Here is a 16,537-nt window from a genome sequence, read left to right on the forward strand (position 1 = left end):
GAATGCATACTGTCAAAACAGCTTAGGGACAGACTGAACTTGGGGTGTTCGGCCGTGTCAAGCTGTATGTCTCTGTCAGGAATCAACGTCATCGATCTGTTTCCATAACTTGTTCTTCCTGTTCCAGTACACCTGCTGGATATAAAGGAGGCACTATAAATTACAATTTAAGACCTCTGGAAAGAGTGAACTTTGTGGCCAGAATTCACATGCTGAAGGTATTTACTGGTGAAGGCGTTTAAACATCTTGGAGTTTAGGAACATAAACCCATTCAGTCAAATTCATTTATTGGATGAGCTTTGTGCAAATTTGAAACGTATTCACACACACCCAACCCACCCCCACCCCCTATTTTCTATCCCAATTTAGCCGTTAGGGTTCTACCAGAGTCCCTGTCGCTGCCAACACCCATTATTGCTCCTGGCGAGGGTGTAGACAGACAACCACGTGCCTCCTTGGATACACATGGAGTCACCAACCACTTATTTTCACCTGACAGAGAGGAGTCAGGTGTAGGAGAGGAAAGTGTAACATGCCCAGAATTTCACACCATCTCCCCTCACATCCCCTCCCTGCAAAACAGCCATCCCAACCAATCAGCAGGGGTTGCTAGTGCAGAGACATTAGACCAGTCCTGCCAATTGTGTTTGTTGGCGTTCCCAGCAGCCAAGCAGGGCACCACTGCCGGGAATCAACCTTTGCAATACTGGGTGCGTGCTTTAAACTCTACGCCACCTGAACTTGAAATTTGTACTGCAATCAACATTGATGAAAGATTTTAAGCCAACATGCTTGGCACACTATAGTTTCATCCATCTTGGTGATCGGATGTTTTGTTCTATAGCTTTAAATGTTTTAAAATCTTGACAGGTATAGAAGGAGTATTCCTGAAAGGGGTCCCTGGCAGAAAGAGGAGGATGAGAGAGAGAGAGAGAGAGAGAGGGGGGGGAGAGAGAGAGAGAGAGAGAGAGAGAGAGAGAGAGAGAGAGAGAGAGAGAGAGAGAGGGAGAGGAAGAGGAGCATGAGAGAGAGGGAGATAGATAGAGATACAGACAAAGACTGACAGAGATGAGTGCAGGAGGGAGTTGGATAAAGAGAAGGTGATTGTTCAGACCATTGCTGTGTGCTGACAGCTCAGAGGACAAAGCCTGTTACTGACAACCACTGTGCTCGCTGACCCTAATTGGATCCAGGCTCCCGATCCTGCTGAATCAAAAACATCTTAGAGTTGAGGTGTCTGGAGCCAAACTCTCCATGACTTTACACATCCACCACCACAGTGAGAATAGAGCTTCTCTCAGAGTATCCATCTATCACAGCGCACAGTAAAGGGCTTTTAATCGGAATAGATCTGACATGGAATCATCATTGTGAGATATCTTGGGGACTAAGAAAATGGCACATTAGTATGTTGGAAACACATTAACTGTAGATGTATCACCCCCAGAGAGTGTGATTGTGAGTGTGTGTGTGTGTGTGTGTGTGTGTGTGTGTGTGTGTGTGTGTGTGTGTGTGTGTGTGTGTGTGTGTGTGTGTGTGTGTGTGTGTGCGTGCGTGCGTGCGTGCGTGCGTGCGTGCGTGCGTGTGTGTGTGTGTGCGTGTGCGCGACTGCGCGTGTAAACAAATACAAAATAGATGGGCAGATTTTCGTTAAATCTGGTGAGGATCATCAGCAGGCTGCCGTGAAGAGAGGATTCCCCTTTAGGTTGAAAAACTAAAAGGTCAAGCCAAGATCAAAAGCACAACGTCCAAAAGCACCTGTGCTTCAAGGTAAAGATCAAAATCAAGAACAGCTGGTTGCATTTTTGGTCAAGATGTTCAAACGCCAAGGTCAAAATGACATAATTGGCCATATCCAGGGTTCCCACACATCTTTACCAATTAATTTCCGAAACTTTTCCAAAACTTTTCCAGAATATTTAACCCGATTTCCAGGACAATAATTCAGCTCAATAATGAGTCGCTTATTCCTATGCGCAATGCCCAAAGACAGGTAGTGTATGCCAGTGGTTCTCAACCTTTTCAGGCTGTGACCCCCGAAATAATCATATTTGAAGAGAGTTGAGGAATTTTGTATAACATGGTTTTATTGTGAAAATAGCAGATCTACATGCTCGCGAGGCGTTGTGAGCATGTAGATCTGCTATTTTCACAATTTCTGCCTCTATTTGACAAGTTGGCCAATGTTTAATTTGTCATTTCAGAGGCATTAACAAAATCAATAATCAAAGACAATGCATAGCTACTTTTTTCCAGGACCTTCCAGGACCCTTGATCAATTCCAAAACTTTTCCAGTACTGGAAAAATATTTTTCTAATTTCAAAATATTTCCAGGAATTTCATGACTGTGGGAACCCTGCATATCATATAATGGAGAAATGCAGAATAATTGAAGTTGATGCAGGATACCTTTTTTATTTTTTGTACCTACGCTGTTGATTGTTCCCAATTGGTTGTTTATTCTATCAACGTTAACATTATGGCTCGTTGTTTTGAGACGCCATTACTGTCTTGAAAGCAGTGCCTGAATGTCATCATCAACTATGGGAAAAGTAGAAAAGAAATATATATTTATTTTTACTTTGCAAGAAAGGCTTCTAGCTACCATTCAACTTTCCCTCTCAGGGATAATAACGACAATCTTGGATCTTATCCTACTACAGTATGCTGCAAATATGCTGTATCCAGACCTCTCTAAAGCTTAGACTTCAGACATGAGTTTTATATTGTTCTACAAAGTCCTCAAAGTTAAGAATGGAATTGTTCCCAAATGTTTCGCCATGGGTTCCTTATGAGGTCCGCGTCATTCCAAACCAATTCTCTAATTTCTCCTCCTCCTCACAGCCCACTTTGTAGCACAATCATGCTTGTTTTCTTTTCTTTCATGTCAATTTACTTCATCACTTACACTGTTGTTGGATGGTGCTTATCTGCTAGATGCCAAACTCTGAAATTGTTGTTTAGATGCCTTCATCAACACCAATCATCAGTCGTAATAAAACAACAAATTTAACAAATGACTCAAGCGATGTGGGCCAAATTCATGGTTGGTCCATATTCCTGGTTGCAATTGACTTGACACATTTCAAAGACAGCTTAGGTTGCAAAGATCCTGAGGAAGGGTGGGGAGATGTCTACTCAGACTAGAGGGTCATACCAATACAGTGGATTCTCCACCTTTTAATTTCATAGACCCCCAGTTTTGATATGCATTGATTAGACCACAGACTAATGTTGTAATGATGTTAATGTCTGGGACCCCAATCTATGCTGTAAATTCCATTGTTAATTTAACGCGGCCCTCACACCTGTACGTCGCACCACCGATCGGACTCTTTTTTTTTGTCTGACGCCATGACAACACTGTTTGTTTGCGTCTAGTGCCACACGTACGCTACTTGCCATATTTAGGTGTAGCTGCAGTGGGAACTCGATATGGTTATGTCATAGTGATCTCTATACAGTACTGTACTGGTATATAGTCATAGTGACGGGGCGGTGGTCAGTGGTCAGCCGCCCGGCCTGCCCACCCATTCGCCATTTTAATAGGATAACAGTAGCTGGGGGCTGGAACCCCAAGACTCCAGGGGTCCCCAGACCCCATATTGAGAACCAATGCTGTAGATCACAAATACACTTTCTCGCTGCGCACTTAAAACACTGCGTGTGGGCCTCAATGGTGAGAGATTGCAACGTGAAAGCCTCTTATCCCCGGGGCAGTAATACTTACATCATCAAACACATGAGCCACTTCACAGGATCAGTTGATGCCTTTCATTAGGCTTCTGTGACCTCCTGGATCTCACCCACAGGTTTAATCAAAGAGCAGCCTCTCTCAACCATAGAAAGTGCAGCTCTAATCAAGCTGTGTCAGGTCCATCATTGAGTTGATAATGACCTCGCCAGTGTTTGGCTCTACCATCATTTCGCACCTCATGTGCATACAGCTCAAATATAAAGGCTTTCAAGACCACCATTAGAATGTATACTTGCTTTACGTTACTTTATTTATTTATTTATTCCGATTCTAAGACATAAGCCCAGGGGCGAGTATACAAGAGAATAAAAATCGTGTGAAGTAAGCGGTGCTAACTTCACACTAGAAAATGGTAGCTAGCAATGGTATGGTATATTTTTGGAGCGCTGCTCCTGGATGCAGTTACTGTCTTTTACCGTCTTTTAAACATCGACTGAAGGGGTTAACTGCCACGTCGTCCTTACCGTTTAACGTGGGGACGTGCGTGCACATCGTGCACCATCTTTGCATGGATCATGTTCCAGGCGTGTGTAGAGCCGATTCCAGCTTTTAAATACAAAAATCCGCTTGAAAAAAAGACCTTTCCATCGCTGAGCTCTGTCTCCTACTGTTTACACGGAAGCTAACGGTAGTTGCGCAATAGTCCTGCCCCAGACCGGATACGGAAACTGATCCGTCCAGATACAGAAGTGACCGACCGGAAGCACTTCCGGTCGGACGATTAGACACTGACACTGGCAGAGAGGAACATAGGGATTTTATCTGGACTATCGGTAAATGAGTTAAGCTCCAACATCTGGCTTTATCCAAAGTTTGTTGTACGCCCAGGGTCACATTGGCCAAGCTTTGTGGGAAGCGCGTCATGGGGGGGTTTCACGCAGGAAAGGTCGTCGGATCGGGACTCGAACTTGCGACACGCTGTCAGGCCTCATTTAGTGCCTGCCATTTTACCACTAGAGGGTGCCGAAAGTGCCAGGCATTTTCCCATAGAGATATGCTGGTATATGCAGAAGCCCTGCAGCCATGACTTGCCTGGACACTTTCCTTTGTGCATGTACAGGAAGAGGATGAAGTTAGCTTGGAGTTAGCTATTGGCTACCAAGCATTTTAGAAGCCTTATTTTCGTCAACTTAGCCATGATTAACCCTTGCACACCTCATGCATGGGAAAAAAACAGAGAAGAATGAGCTCTAAAAAATCCAATGCAATCCTGGATTGCATTGGGGTGGATTTGTGCAGTTTGTTCACAGCTTTCAAACAAAAAAAAACGATTGGAAATCCGTTCAGGCATTCTTGAGATAATAGCCATTATGTTTTACACTGTTGTGAGCTTGGAGGTCTGCTACCTGAGTTGTATGGGGGTTGTATGGGGGTGGAACATGCAAAATCGCGATTGAAATCATGTTCACTAGATTTGATGGGGTCCAAAAAAAAAAATTTAAAAAAAAAACCGAATTTATTCGGTTTTGGCATTCCTTAATACGTTTTAAAAAACCGAACTTTTTCGGTTTTGGCACTTAATGAGTTCAGCCCAGGTGCCTGGACCATTATGCCATTGGCCCAGGCCATTAGTAAGGTAGTTATAACCCCATTTTCCCTTTGAAAGCTTATGTTAAACTTACGTCATCCAATGGGAAACCCCTTGGAAAAACACAAAGCCACGTATTGGAGCAGTCTGAATAAAAAAAAAAATCACACCCAGTGTGCAGTGGTGCTTCTACGAAGCTTGGCCAATGTGCCAAGTGTGGCATACATACGTACATACGAACAGACAAAGCCAGATGTAGGAGCGGTTAGCACCGCTCATTAAAATACTGAAAGAACACATGAGGTAACACAACCAATATTATATAAAGGACTGCACATTTCAAAAGTGTCAGTAACACCAGATAGGAATTATATCACAAATATATAAAATAATGTATACTTGCAAAGATGTTGGTGTACAGCTCATTTAAAAACACGAGTTGTACAATCCTGCAGTAATACTCATTGAGCGACAGTAGATCCTAAGACCGCTCTTGAACCACCTTTGACCTCTACCTGGGAACTTCACTAATGGGCTACCGATGGTCATCAGTCTCTATTAGCTAGATATATTGGTTGCTGTCATTTAGCCTGAAAGCTCCCCAACAGCCCTAATCTCAGTGTCAAGGGCCTATTAGACGTTCCTAAATTCTTTAGCATTCTTTAGTATGTCTGAACACCTTACGGCATGTACTGACACTAAAGGTGATTGAACTGTTTGTACATGTAATTACTTTTATGCAATACTGGGGATCAGTTTAGAGCAACAAAACATCATCATTTGTCACACTGGCGCACTTTCAGATATCACACAAGGAACAGAACCCACGTTTACGGCTTCAACAGGCACAAACTTTGTGCAAAGAAAAGGCAGACAGATTTTTTCTGTCAAAGCATTAAAGAGATTCACTGTGTCCACTTGCAAGCTCACAAACCAACCAAAAGCTAGCATATGTCCACTCATCTAATGATATGAATGTGTTCCTTTATCTATCCCTGCTTCCTGCCTCTGCCCCATCTAGAGTTCTGTAAATCAGCCATGTTTTGACACTTAATGGCGCTTGACCTATAACCTTTGGTTGCGGAGCCCGGTGTTGGAGTGTTTAGTCTGCATGGGGCAGATTAGGGCTTGCAAAGCCGGGCAGGGCACAGAGACGCTGTCTATTCTACATAGCAGTCCTTATAGCCAAGAGCCAGCGATTAGGGAGCTAATCTCTTTTCTCTTATGTGCTGCTATGGTGGTCTGAAGATATGCACATGTGCACGCGCCCATGCTTACGCACAATGGTAATGTATCACTAGCCTTTCTCAAAAGTTGCTGCTGTGCAAGGATGCCTTAGAGACCGTGCATGAGACATAGACAAACAGAGCAAGATTGTATGTTAAAGACTAAGTGGAGGTGTAGGTACCTGAGCCTTAGAGACTGCTCAATCACCCAAAAAGCCAGAGGAAACAATATGTGATCTATATAGGAGTGATCTATACACCATCAACAGAGGCCCAAGTACACTGTGGTGTATACCGGCACAGCAATTCTTCCCTTTCCTTTCTTCCCTGGGCTCGGGTCGGAGAAACAGCCTGGCTCAAAACCAGGTCTGTCAGAGACCCAGGCGTCTCTCCAGAGCATCCCACTCACGGCCCCCCTGATACACATTAACAACAGTCCCAGGTCCCAGCCCGGGGGCTCTGGCAGCAGGTCCTGGCCCACTGCTCTCTGACTGAGGGAGGGTGGGGGTATAAAATAACTCCTCAAGCCAGCCCTGTGTCAGAGGTAGGGAGCATGCTAGGAATATTTTCCACATAGTTCTGCAGGGAAGGGGGAAACGGGGAGATGTTGGATAACACAATGTTATGTGGAGGGGGGATTTTTTAAATGCACCCAAGGTAAGCATTTAAAATAACTCTGTGGACAGAAGTGAGGTGAATTAGGACTCATAATTACTAAAAAGAACCTGAGGTTGGGATACAGTTGTAGATGATTTAAAGTCCCTTACTGCACTGTTGCTCCACTGTTTTACGCAAGAGAAACGGTTTGGAAAAATGTGAGAGTTGACTGGTGTGGTCTTGCTTTTATCAATTTCACTCAAAAAACAAACAATACTTGGGATCATCTCAATAAAAAAAAATTATCTACTGAGGCAGAGCCAAGTACAGAACAACATCCAAGACACCCTACTGAGTTTGATTGAACTCCAAATACAGTATACACCAAAACCTAGAATGTTAATTCTGAGAGTGTAAAACTGGTTCCATTTTCAATCTCTCATCACCAAGGAGTATTAAGGATTCATTCAGACTCATTCAGATCAACTTTATCATCCCACACAGGGATAATGAGCAGAGTGTTGGGTTGAGAAAGAAACTTGGCCCTAATGAATCAGTTTGAGGGGAAACATACCCAGCTGATGTGTGCAGAGTAAAATCCTGAGCTTTAATTTAACTCTGAGTGTGTACAAATGTAACCAAATGGACCTGTAAGGAACCATTTGGTACATTTGTACACTCTCAGAGTTACAAGCGGCGAAATTAACACTGATGCTTTTACTGTGTGTGTGTGTGTGTGTGTGTGTGTGTGTGTGTGTGTGTGTGTGTGTGTGTGTGTGTGTGTGTGTGTGTGTGTGTTTGTTTTGCTTATTGTAGGAGAGGCAACTGCTTAACTACTGTCTGCAAAGATCATTGCAACGTCCACTCAAGGTGAACTGTGTACCCTAGACTTCCAGTGCCGTTAATGGCTTGCCTTGAGCTGTGCCAGGTCTAACCAAAATCCAGCTGAAAGACCTACCACACCCTCTGATTTTGAGCTCAGGTTTTGTAGCATCAAATGCCAAGTCCAACAAACCATGCAGATGTTTGAAGATTCCTTGAGCTTTATGTTTCGCTGTGATGGATCCAAATCGTTTACAGTAAGTACTGTGTGTGTGTGTGTGTGTGTGTGTGTGTGTGTGTGTGTGTGTGTGTGTGTGTGTGTGTGTGTGTGTGTGTGTGTGTGTGTGTGTGTGTGTGTGTGTTGCTCACAAAATAACATGAGCATACTTGTCTTGTTGATCTTCAATGTAGATGGAAGTGGAAATGTATAATTTACAATGCAGGCATTTAGCAGACGCTCTTAATCCAGAGCGATTTACAATAAGCAAGGACAATTCAATTGAAATCGGTTTTATTTGAAAATCTGTTATTTTTATTCTAGACTTAAAAGAGGTTCTCCTTATGTAGCAGCATGTGTGCACATGTGTATTGATGTACACATGTGTATGTGCATGTATGCATGTGTGTGCGTGCCTGCGTGCGTGCGTGCATCTCACCTTGGTCTCCTGAATGCCAGGCCATACAGCTGACAGGCCAAGCCCACAGTGGGGGTGTAAACGATGGGCATGAACCTCTCAACATCAGACGTCAACACCCGGTAGAACAGCTTCTCATTGCGATCCTGGAGCCCCATCAGAAACACATATCTGAGATGGACAGGGGATAGAAAACAAAGAGGATCTTAATCTACACTACAGTATAACATCTCCAAGAACCCATACAGTACTTGTGAAGAGACTTGTGAAGAGACTTCCGAAATCCCTGGTCAAAAACATGACTGTATAGCCTATATTAGAGAGAGAGAGAGAGAGAGAGAGAGAGAGAGAGAGAGAGAGAGAGAGAGAGAGAGAGAGAGAGAGAGAGAGAGAGAGAGAGAGAAGAAAGAGAGAAATAGTGGGAGAGAGACGGGAGAGGCAGACAGAAAGGAGTCTCCAGGCAGATCTTTGTGCCAAAGGTGAGGGGTAAGAATGTGTGACATTGGACGAGAGTAGAGCCTGGTATCGTTCAGCCAACAGATTCCTCCTCCGTGTGAACTGACTGTCATGGCACGGCCCAGGTTTTCCTGTGTCCATGAGACTATAGTCTCACAGCAAATACAGGTTGAGAGAAAGAGACAGAGAGAGAACATGCCAGGATGTCTAATGTCTAGTGCTGAGAGCTCTGTGTCGTACAATAACTACTGGTACACTTGATGTTGCTTATATTATAAATTCTTAGAAAAACACACAGAACACAAACACACACAGCCCTCTGACATTCTATACAAGCTCTTTATTGTGATCGTTCTGTGACAGAGAGCCCAAGGTTTACATATGACCCAAATTAACCAGACCACACCAGGAACGGCTCTATGCCTAATCAAGAGATCTTTCCATAAAAGCAGGAGAATAAGGGTCCTCTTGTTGAGAAGATGAAAAGCATGCATTGCCCTTTTCCCTTAGGATAGGCTGCAGCAGAAGCAGAATGCATGATGTTGACACTCGCTGTTGAAACTAACTGTTTTCTTGTACCAGACAGCCAAATCAGCTTGCCCCATGGCAGAGTCCTGCACAGGTCCAATTTTGACAACCCGCGCCCACCCCGCCTGTCATTAATCAGTTCCCACTGTGTGCGCTCCACGTTGTTTAGGCGGAAACGCTGTATGCATGCCATGGTTCTGTCCTGCTGCTCAATGTGTGCGCTCCTATGACGTTCTTTAGGCGGAATTTATAATAGAATATATTCCGCCCGTTTTCACCCGTCAAACACGGGTACCCGTCGGGTTCCCGCGGGGCCCCCGACCTGTTGCAGGACTCTGCCCCATGGGCAATACGTTGCATTATATAACATGCCAACGAAGGAACATATTGCTACAACAGTTATGTTTGTGTTGCCGTGACCACGTTTCCAACAAACTAACCACATGAACCCTAGGGTCCCACTTTTGGGGCAAACATGAGCTTGTAGATTGGCTATTGTTCAGTGTTAGACAAGAGGGATAAAAGGAGAAGACCAAATATAGAACTTTGGGGGACCCCAGTCAACTAAAGTACCATGCATAGTAGTATATAAGGACCGCAGGAATACACAACGGAGGGTGAGAGAGATTTTTCACACCGCCTCTCCTCCAACACCGAGACTGGTGCACTCAGTCATCAACACAGACAGCAAGGCACACAAGAAGAGATGATTTAGCTCAGCGGCTCATTGATTACTTGGGAATTATGTTCAATATACTGTATGAGCAGTGTGTACGTGTGTTTTGTTACAATTACTCCGGGTCCGGATCCATCCATGTGGTTACATTTGTACCCTTGCGGAGTTGCATTTACCGCGATAACGTTGCAGACAGACAGCAGAACCAGTCCAGACAGATTTTGGCTAAATGCTTCGGTTTACATGTGTGTGCAGAACCACCTCCATGTGGCGCGCAGCCCCAACGGGAGCAGAATTAGAGAGGAGAGCGGGTCGGCACGTAAATAACGTAGAGGAACTATGCATGTCGATGGATTTACTGTACGTACTCTCTCACCCAAAACGTACACAAAATCAAGCATACGTAACTATAAACGGCCCTCAAGTAGTTAAAGTTGTTAAGATCTAGTCAAAAGGCTGATAAACAGCCAAAGGACACACACATCCCAAACCTACTAGGCTGGGTGCTGGATTGGTACCAAAGTAAATTTGTATTTGTGAGCAGATTGGTGTGCAGATTTTTTTATTCTTATACACTAAGATCTACTCAAATCCATACATTTCAGGAGTAAGCCTCTATCAACAAGACTGCTACACTACAGTGCTGTTCCTTATACAATGGGGACCCGGTGAGCAAAAGGTATGAAGAAGTGCTAAGATGATGCAAAATACCAACAAAAAAAACACACACACACAAAAAATCACTCATTGTGTTGAGTGTGTCCCAAACAACAATAAAATAAGATCTGGTTGTCCCAGAGGTGAAATGGCCCTTTAAGACACAAGAGCTTGAATTTTGTTAACAAGCATGTGAAACTCTACTTAAGCTCAGTGTGGGAACCGAATATTTTCCTCTATCAACTCCACTGTCTCTCTTTCCAAATCAATTCGTTAAGGCATTTTCGTGACTTCACTTGCTATTACCAATTTAAGCCCTTTCACGCTCCCCACAGCCCTGTAAAATCAAACCTCCTGAAATCATAGTCTTAGCACATTGTTTTTATGAGTACAATCTTTTTTCACAGCAGGGGCGGATCTAGGAGTTGACATGGTCCGGGGCCTAGCCCATAGTATTTACGGCGAGAAGCGCACACCGCAAATGTTTTTGGGTGGTCCCTGCCAGGGACGTGCTGGGCCCTTGATTCAGCCCGGGAAAAAGAGTTGGAGAGGCCCTCATTGCGCGCCATAGAGAGAGAGATCTCTCTCTATAGCGCTGCTGCTACTCAAAGATTTGTGACAAAGTGACAAGCCAGCGGGCCAATTACATGAGTTATATTTCGTCGTTGTTGGGTGGAAACCTTATATGTCCAAAACCGTTTGTTTTGTATTTATCATTTAAAAAAATCATTAAACTAGTGAAAACAGCCGATCTACAAGCACACAACGCCTCGCACCGCGAGGCGTTGTGTGCTTGTAGATCTGCTGTTTTCACTACTTTTGTGCGACGGCCTTGTATGATGAAGCAGGGCTTTGTTTTGCGAAACAATTTACACATTTGAAACTTGGAGATACGAGGTTTCTGCCCGACAACAACGATTTACTTTGTTGGCCGCCCAGCCCCCAAAATGGAACTAAGGCCGACATTTATTTTTATTTTTTTTCTAATGGCCGGGAATGAACCGGCCGTTCGGGAGTTGTCCCGCTTTTCCCAATGGCCAGCACGTCCCTGGTCCCTGCTGCTGTGCCAGGAAGTTAACACTATGTCCTTCTTGTCATACAATTTGACTGCATTGTAGGCCTACGTACAACTAATGAAAACATGATATTTCGTTTGAAATTGTATTTTTAATGACCTTTCTCTCAGTTACACTGACTGCCTCCGCTTAAATATCTTCAAAATATTCCCTCTTGGGGCATCCATGTGGTGCAGGGGTAAGGTTCTTGCTGCCCACCACAATGGTGAATGGTGTTCAATTCCTCTGCAAACAGCAGCCCATGTAGCCACCCCTCGCTGCACTTTTGTCTAAATATCTGGACATGACAGAAGTATCATGATATTTGAATATTATTGCATATACGCACATGCTTACTCATTTTACTTTGGTAATAATGTTTTGTTTCTATGTCAGTACTCTTATTGCGACCGTCAGGTCGCATTTACTATCAAAACCTCCACCGGCTGTCTGTCAGTCCGTCCGTCCGTCCGTCCGTCCGTCCGTCCGTCCGTCCGTCCGTCAGTCACGTCACACTTTTGCCCTACTCATATCTCCGCCATCGTTTCCCCTATCCATGTGAAATTTTCTACACACACTCCTTGCCTGCCAAACCACAACCTTCAGGACCCCCGCACTTCCACGGACCCCCAATCAAAAACCAAATCAACACACCAACTGGGCTGCTCACGGGGAATTCCCGGGGACCACCGACTCCTGCTGCTCCAACAGTCCTTCACCTTCATTGGTTTAACTTTGCCCCGCCCCCTCCCCTCATTGGCCAAAACTTTATTTGGCTTTACTCATCAACCGTTTGTCCTACACCTGTGGGTGGTGTCAATTGACTTGATTAAGAGTCCTTAACCTTAATTGGTTTAACTTTGCCCCACCCCCTCCTCTGATTGGCCGGATCTTTATTTGGCTTTACTCATCAACCGTTTGTCCTACTAACTTGTGGCTGCTGTCAATTTACTTGATTAAGAGTCCTTCACCTTAATTGGTTTAACTTAGCCCCGCCCCCTCCTCTGATTGGCCCAAACTTTATTTGGCTTTACTCATTAACTGTTTGTCGTACACCTTCACCTTAATTGGTTTAACTTTGCCCCACCCCCTCCTCTGATTGGCCGGAACTTCATTTGGCTTTACTCATCAACCGTTTGTCGTACAAACTTGCCACTTACAGGCCTCTTTGTGTATACTGTGACCTGACGGTCGCTTATCTCCCGATTAGGGAGTCTTACTGGTACAGTATAGTACTGTATAAGCACCTGAGAGTGGGAAACTTTATGACTTGAAGCTGGACCAATCAAGTTAACATGAATCCTGTTCCACCAAGAACCAAGACACTGTTTTGGTTCTTGGTTCTAATTAATCAAGGCCTGTCTGACAGGTCTTGATACATTGCCCAATTACCCAGGAGAATCAGTCTCTTACAGGTCTTTCACACTCCTTCGTCCTTCTAAGCCCATCACTGTACTGGCAGCATAGCTCTCTATCAACCTCTTTGAGTATGTGTGGTTTCACTTTAGTTGTACATTTCATACAATGTTTTTGTTGGCAACATTTTTGAACAACCATTTCCTCTGCTGACAACATACAGAACTCACTCTCAGTACATTGCTCACTCAATCAATTTAATTCATAAAATGTTTGAAGTGCCCTCTGCTGCAGTGCTCACTTTGCCACAATGTCATACTGTAGTTCTTTTTAGTAGCATGAGGGATACATTAGAAGAAAAGCGACTCCAAATCAGTGATTCTCAACCTTTGTAATTTCAAGGTCCCCCATTTGGAAAGCCTTAGGAGGCCACAGACCCCCATTTTATTTGACCTGTGGGACCTGAATCTACACTGTCAAATCCTCAGTGTTACTTTAATACTGAGGTGTAACAGTGTAACAATGTTGTAACAGTTGTACACACCGTGAGTAACATAAATTAGCATTTAGTTCCATTTGTACACTGGTTCCTAACTCAGCCATTAAGCTGGGAGGCCCTAAAGGAAAGACTCCTGAGGTTCCCCGGACCCCACGTTGGGAACCAGTGGTCCAAAGACTTAGAAATGAGTGACACTTTTAAACATTATTGGCTCTGCTCCTACAGGGCAACTTGGCCCCCTCCTTTTTCCTCTCTACATCAAATCTGTTTGTTGAAGATAGCTGATCTACAGGCTCACCAACACGAGCTGATGGACTTCTAGATCGGCTTTTTATATATATATATATATATATATATATATATATATATATATATATATTTTTTTTTTATCCCACAATTTTGTAACCCATTTTCACCCAGTGCCAACTGCCTATGTAATCCTGGGATCTGCTCTCCCTCTGCCGCGCCTAGGGAGATAACGGACTGACCTCATGCTTCCTTCTATGCATGAGGAGTCCACGTTGCTTCTTTTCACCTGACAGTGGGGATTCCCCTGGTTTGGACGTAGCGCGTGCCGCGTGGAAGGAACACGTTATTCCAACCAGTTCCTTTCCCCTCCATCAGGCGCCCCGACTGGCCAGGGGGAGGCATTATAGAGACCAGGATTACTGCATGTTTTTGTGAGGGTATCTACCCTAGGAGACACAGGGAGAACATGCAAACTCCACACAGAAAGGCCCTATCGCCAACCCCACCTAGGGTGTGGGTGCTGAGGAGGGAACATGCCCCCAGTGCCCACAGCGTCCCCCGGCGGGAATCGAACCCAGGACCTTCTAGCTGTGAGGGCGACAACGCTCGGCTATTTTCACCAGATGTTTGCAAATTCTCACCGAATATTCACCTATTATGACATCATGCCCAGAATAGGGACACTACTTCGGTTCATGTGGTTAAAGAAGGGTCATAAAATAAAATTGGAAAAAAGACAGAGAATAACAATAAATCCAAAGATGGCTTTACTTGGGGAACAGCATGTATGTAAACAAAGGCTTGAGCAGTGACAGGCAAATAGCGCTCCCTAATCCATTGGACCTCAGCCCATGGCTGGAAGGCACACAGGACCAGGAGATAGATTGTCAGTGACATTGATAGGGCATGGGAATGGCAATGACGAGCACATAATGACTGTTTTTAGACACTGACGCGATGCTGTTGCTACGCCTCACTCCAACGGAAAAACAGACGGATATTAAGTAGCTCAATAGCTCTTGCTGACGTTGAAATCCTGTCTCAACCACGGGCCAAAACTCCCTAATCTTTGGCATTACAAGTCACAGCTGATGTAAAAGGCTGACTGACAGATTTCAGATTGGCAATTGAAACGCACATAAAAACAACTGGAGCCCTCAACATAATCCAGAACAGTAAACTATTATGATTTCAGTTCAAACCAAACTACAAGCATGTGGTATCTATGATGGAGTAATTCATCAAAGAGACCAAGCTCAAATGTTAGCATGTGGTGGTACATTGTATTACATAAACCCCCCCCCCCCCCCCCCCCCCCCACCCCCCCCCCAACAAAACCTCAGAGGATTCTAATGAAGCATGCAAAAATAAATGAAATTCATTTGGTCCCTGTGGAAGTTGTCAAAACCCACCAGGAAGCCAGAGGGGAACAGGGAGGAGATGGAGAAACACAAAGTGAGAGAGAGACAGAGACGTAGAGAGGGGGAGAGCGGGGAATGGAGCAGCAGAGCTTTGTTCAGTAAACAGTAAGGTGTTAGTAGATGAACAGAGATCTCAGAGGAGTGATCCGTAATCTCACTCTCCTCTTTTGAAGGCTTCCAGATGTACAGTACAGTATGATCCCCGTTCCTGAGGGTCGGTCTCTCTCTCTCTCTCTCTCTGTCTCTCTCTCTCTTTCTCTGTCTCTCTCTCTCTCTCTCTCTCTCTCTCTCTCAGCACAAAGGCAGGGGATCCACTCAGATAAGAGGCCACGTCCAAAAGCAGCACTGGAAGGACTGCTGATTTGGGGCGAGGAAGAAAAAAAAACAGCTGACAGAAGAATGACAACAAGAATGTTCTGTAACTCACTACATCAGGAGGAGGTAGTGAGTGGTATGCACATCTGTGTGTGTGTGAGTGTGTGTGTGTGTGTGTGTGTGTGTGTGTGTGTGTGTGTGTGTGTGCGTGCGTGCGTGCGTGCGTGCGTGCGTGCGTGCGTGTGTGCGTGTGCGTGTGTGTGTGTGTGTGTGTACGTGCGTCTCTGCCAATGCGATGCGAGTCTCTCACCTGTCAAGGTCGTCTTTCTTCATCTCGTAGTTCTTGATTACGCGGAGCAGCTGGACATCCTGGCTGAGGAAGCAGGGCGGCAGCAGCCCGTGGATACCCAGCTGAAGACGCTCCTCCAGGGAGAAGGCCATGCCCTGCAGAGAACACACCAGCCACTGTTAGCTTCCCGCGTGCTAACAAATAACAGTGCTACAAATGACTGTCACCATGCCATGGTGTAAGCTATTTATGCCAGTTGAGCTGAAATTTTCACAATATTATTATGATACAAGTAGGAAATGGAGATACAGTATATAGAGAGGGAGCGATAGAGGGAGGGAGACGGAGCGAAGCGGATGACGGCAAATATAGCGGCATGGTCATGATGGACCTCCAGAAGGCATTTGACACCGTAAATCATTCTATTCTGATTGAGAAACTAAAAGCCATCGGTCTTGACAACGCAGCA

At 44.7% G+C, this 16,537-nt stretch overlaps 1 protein-coding gene across 1 annotated transcript in view; it reads right to left on the reverse strand.

The window, feature by feature from the left end:
• Window positions 1–16,537, reverse strand: part of me1 (malic enzyme 1, NADP(+)-dependent, cytosolic) — a 145,023-nt gene that overhangs the window by 71,691 nt on the left and 56,795 nt on the right. Inside the window, exons 2-3 of the mRNA XM_080720338.1 lie at window positions 16,090–16,223; window positions 8,589–8,738 (exon numbers count right to left, since the gene is read on the reverse strand). Of these exons, the coding sequence (XP_080576464.1) occupies window positions 8,589–8,738; window positions 16,090–16,223 (284 nt within the window). The remainder of the gene's footprint in view (window positions 1–8,588; window positions 8,739–16,089; window positions 16,224–16,537) is intronic.

Source organism: Nannobrachium achirus (genome assembly GCF_963921795.1).
Source record: "Nannobrachium achirus genome assembly, chromosome: 2".
Classification (NCBI taxonomy): Eukaryota; Metazoa; Chordata; class Actinopteri; order Myctophiformes; family Myctophidae; genus Nannobrachium; species Nannobrachium achirus.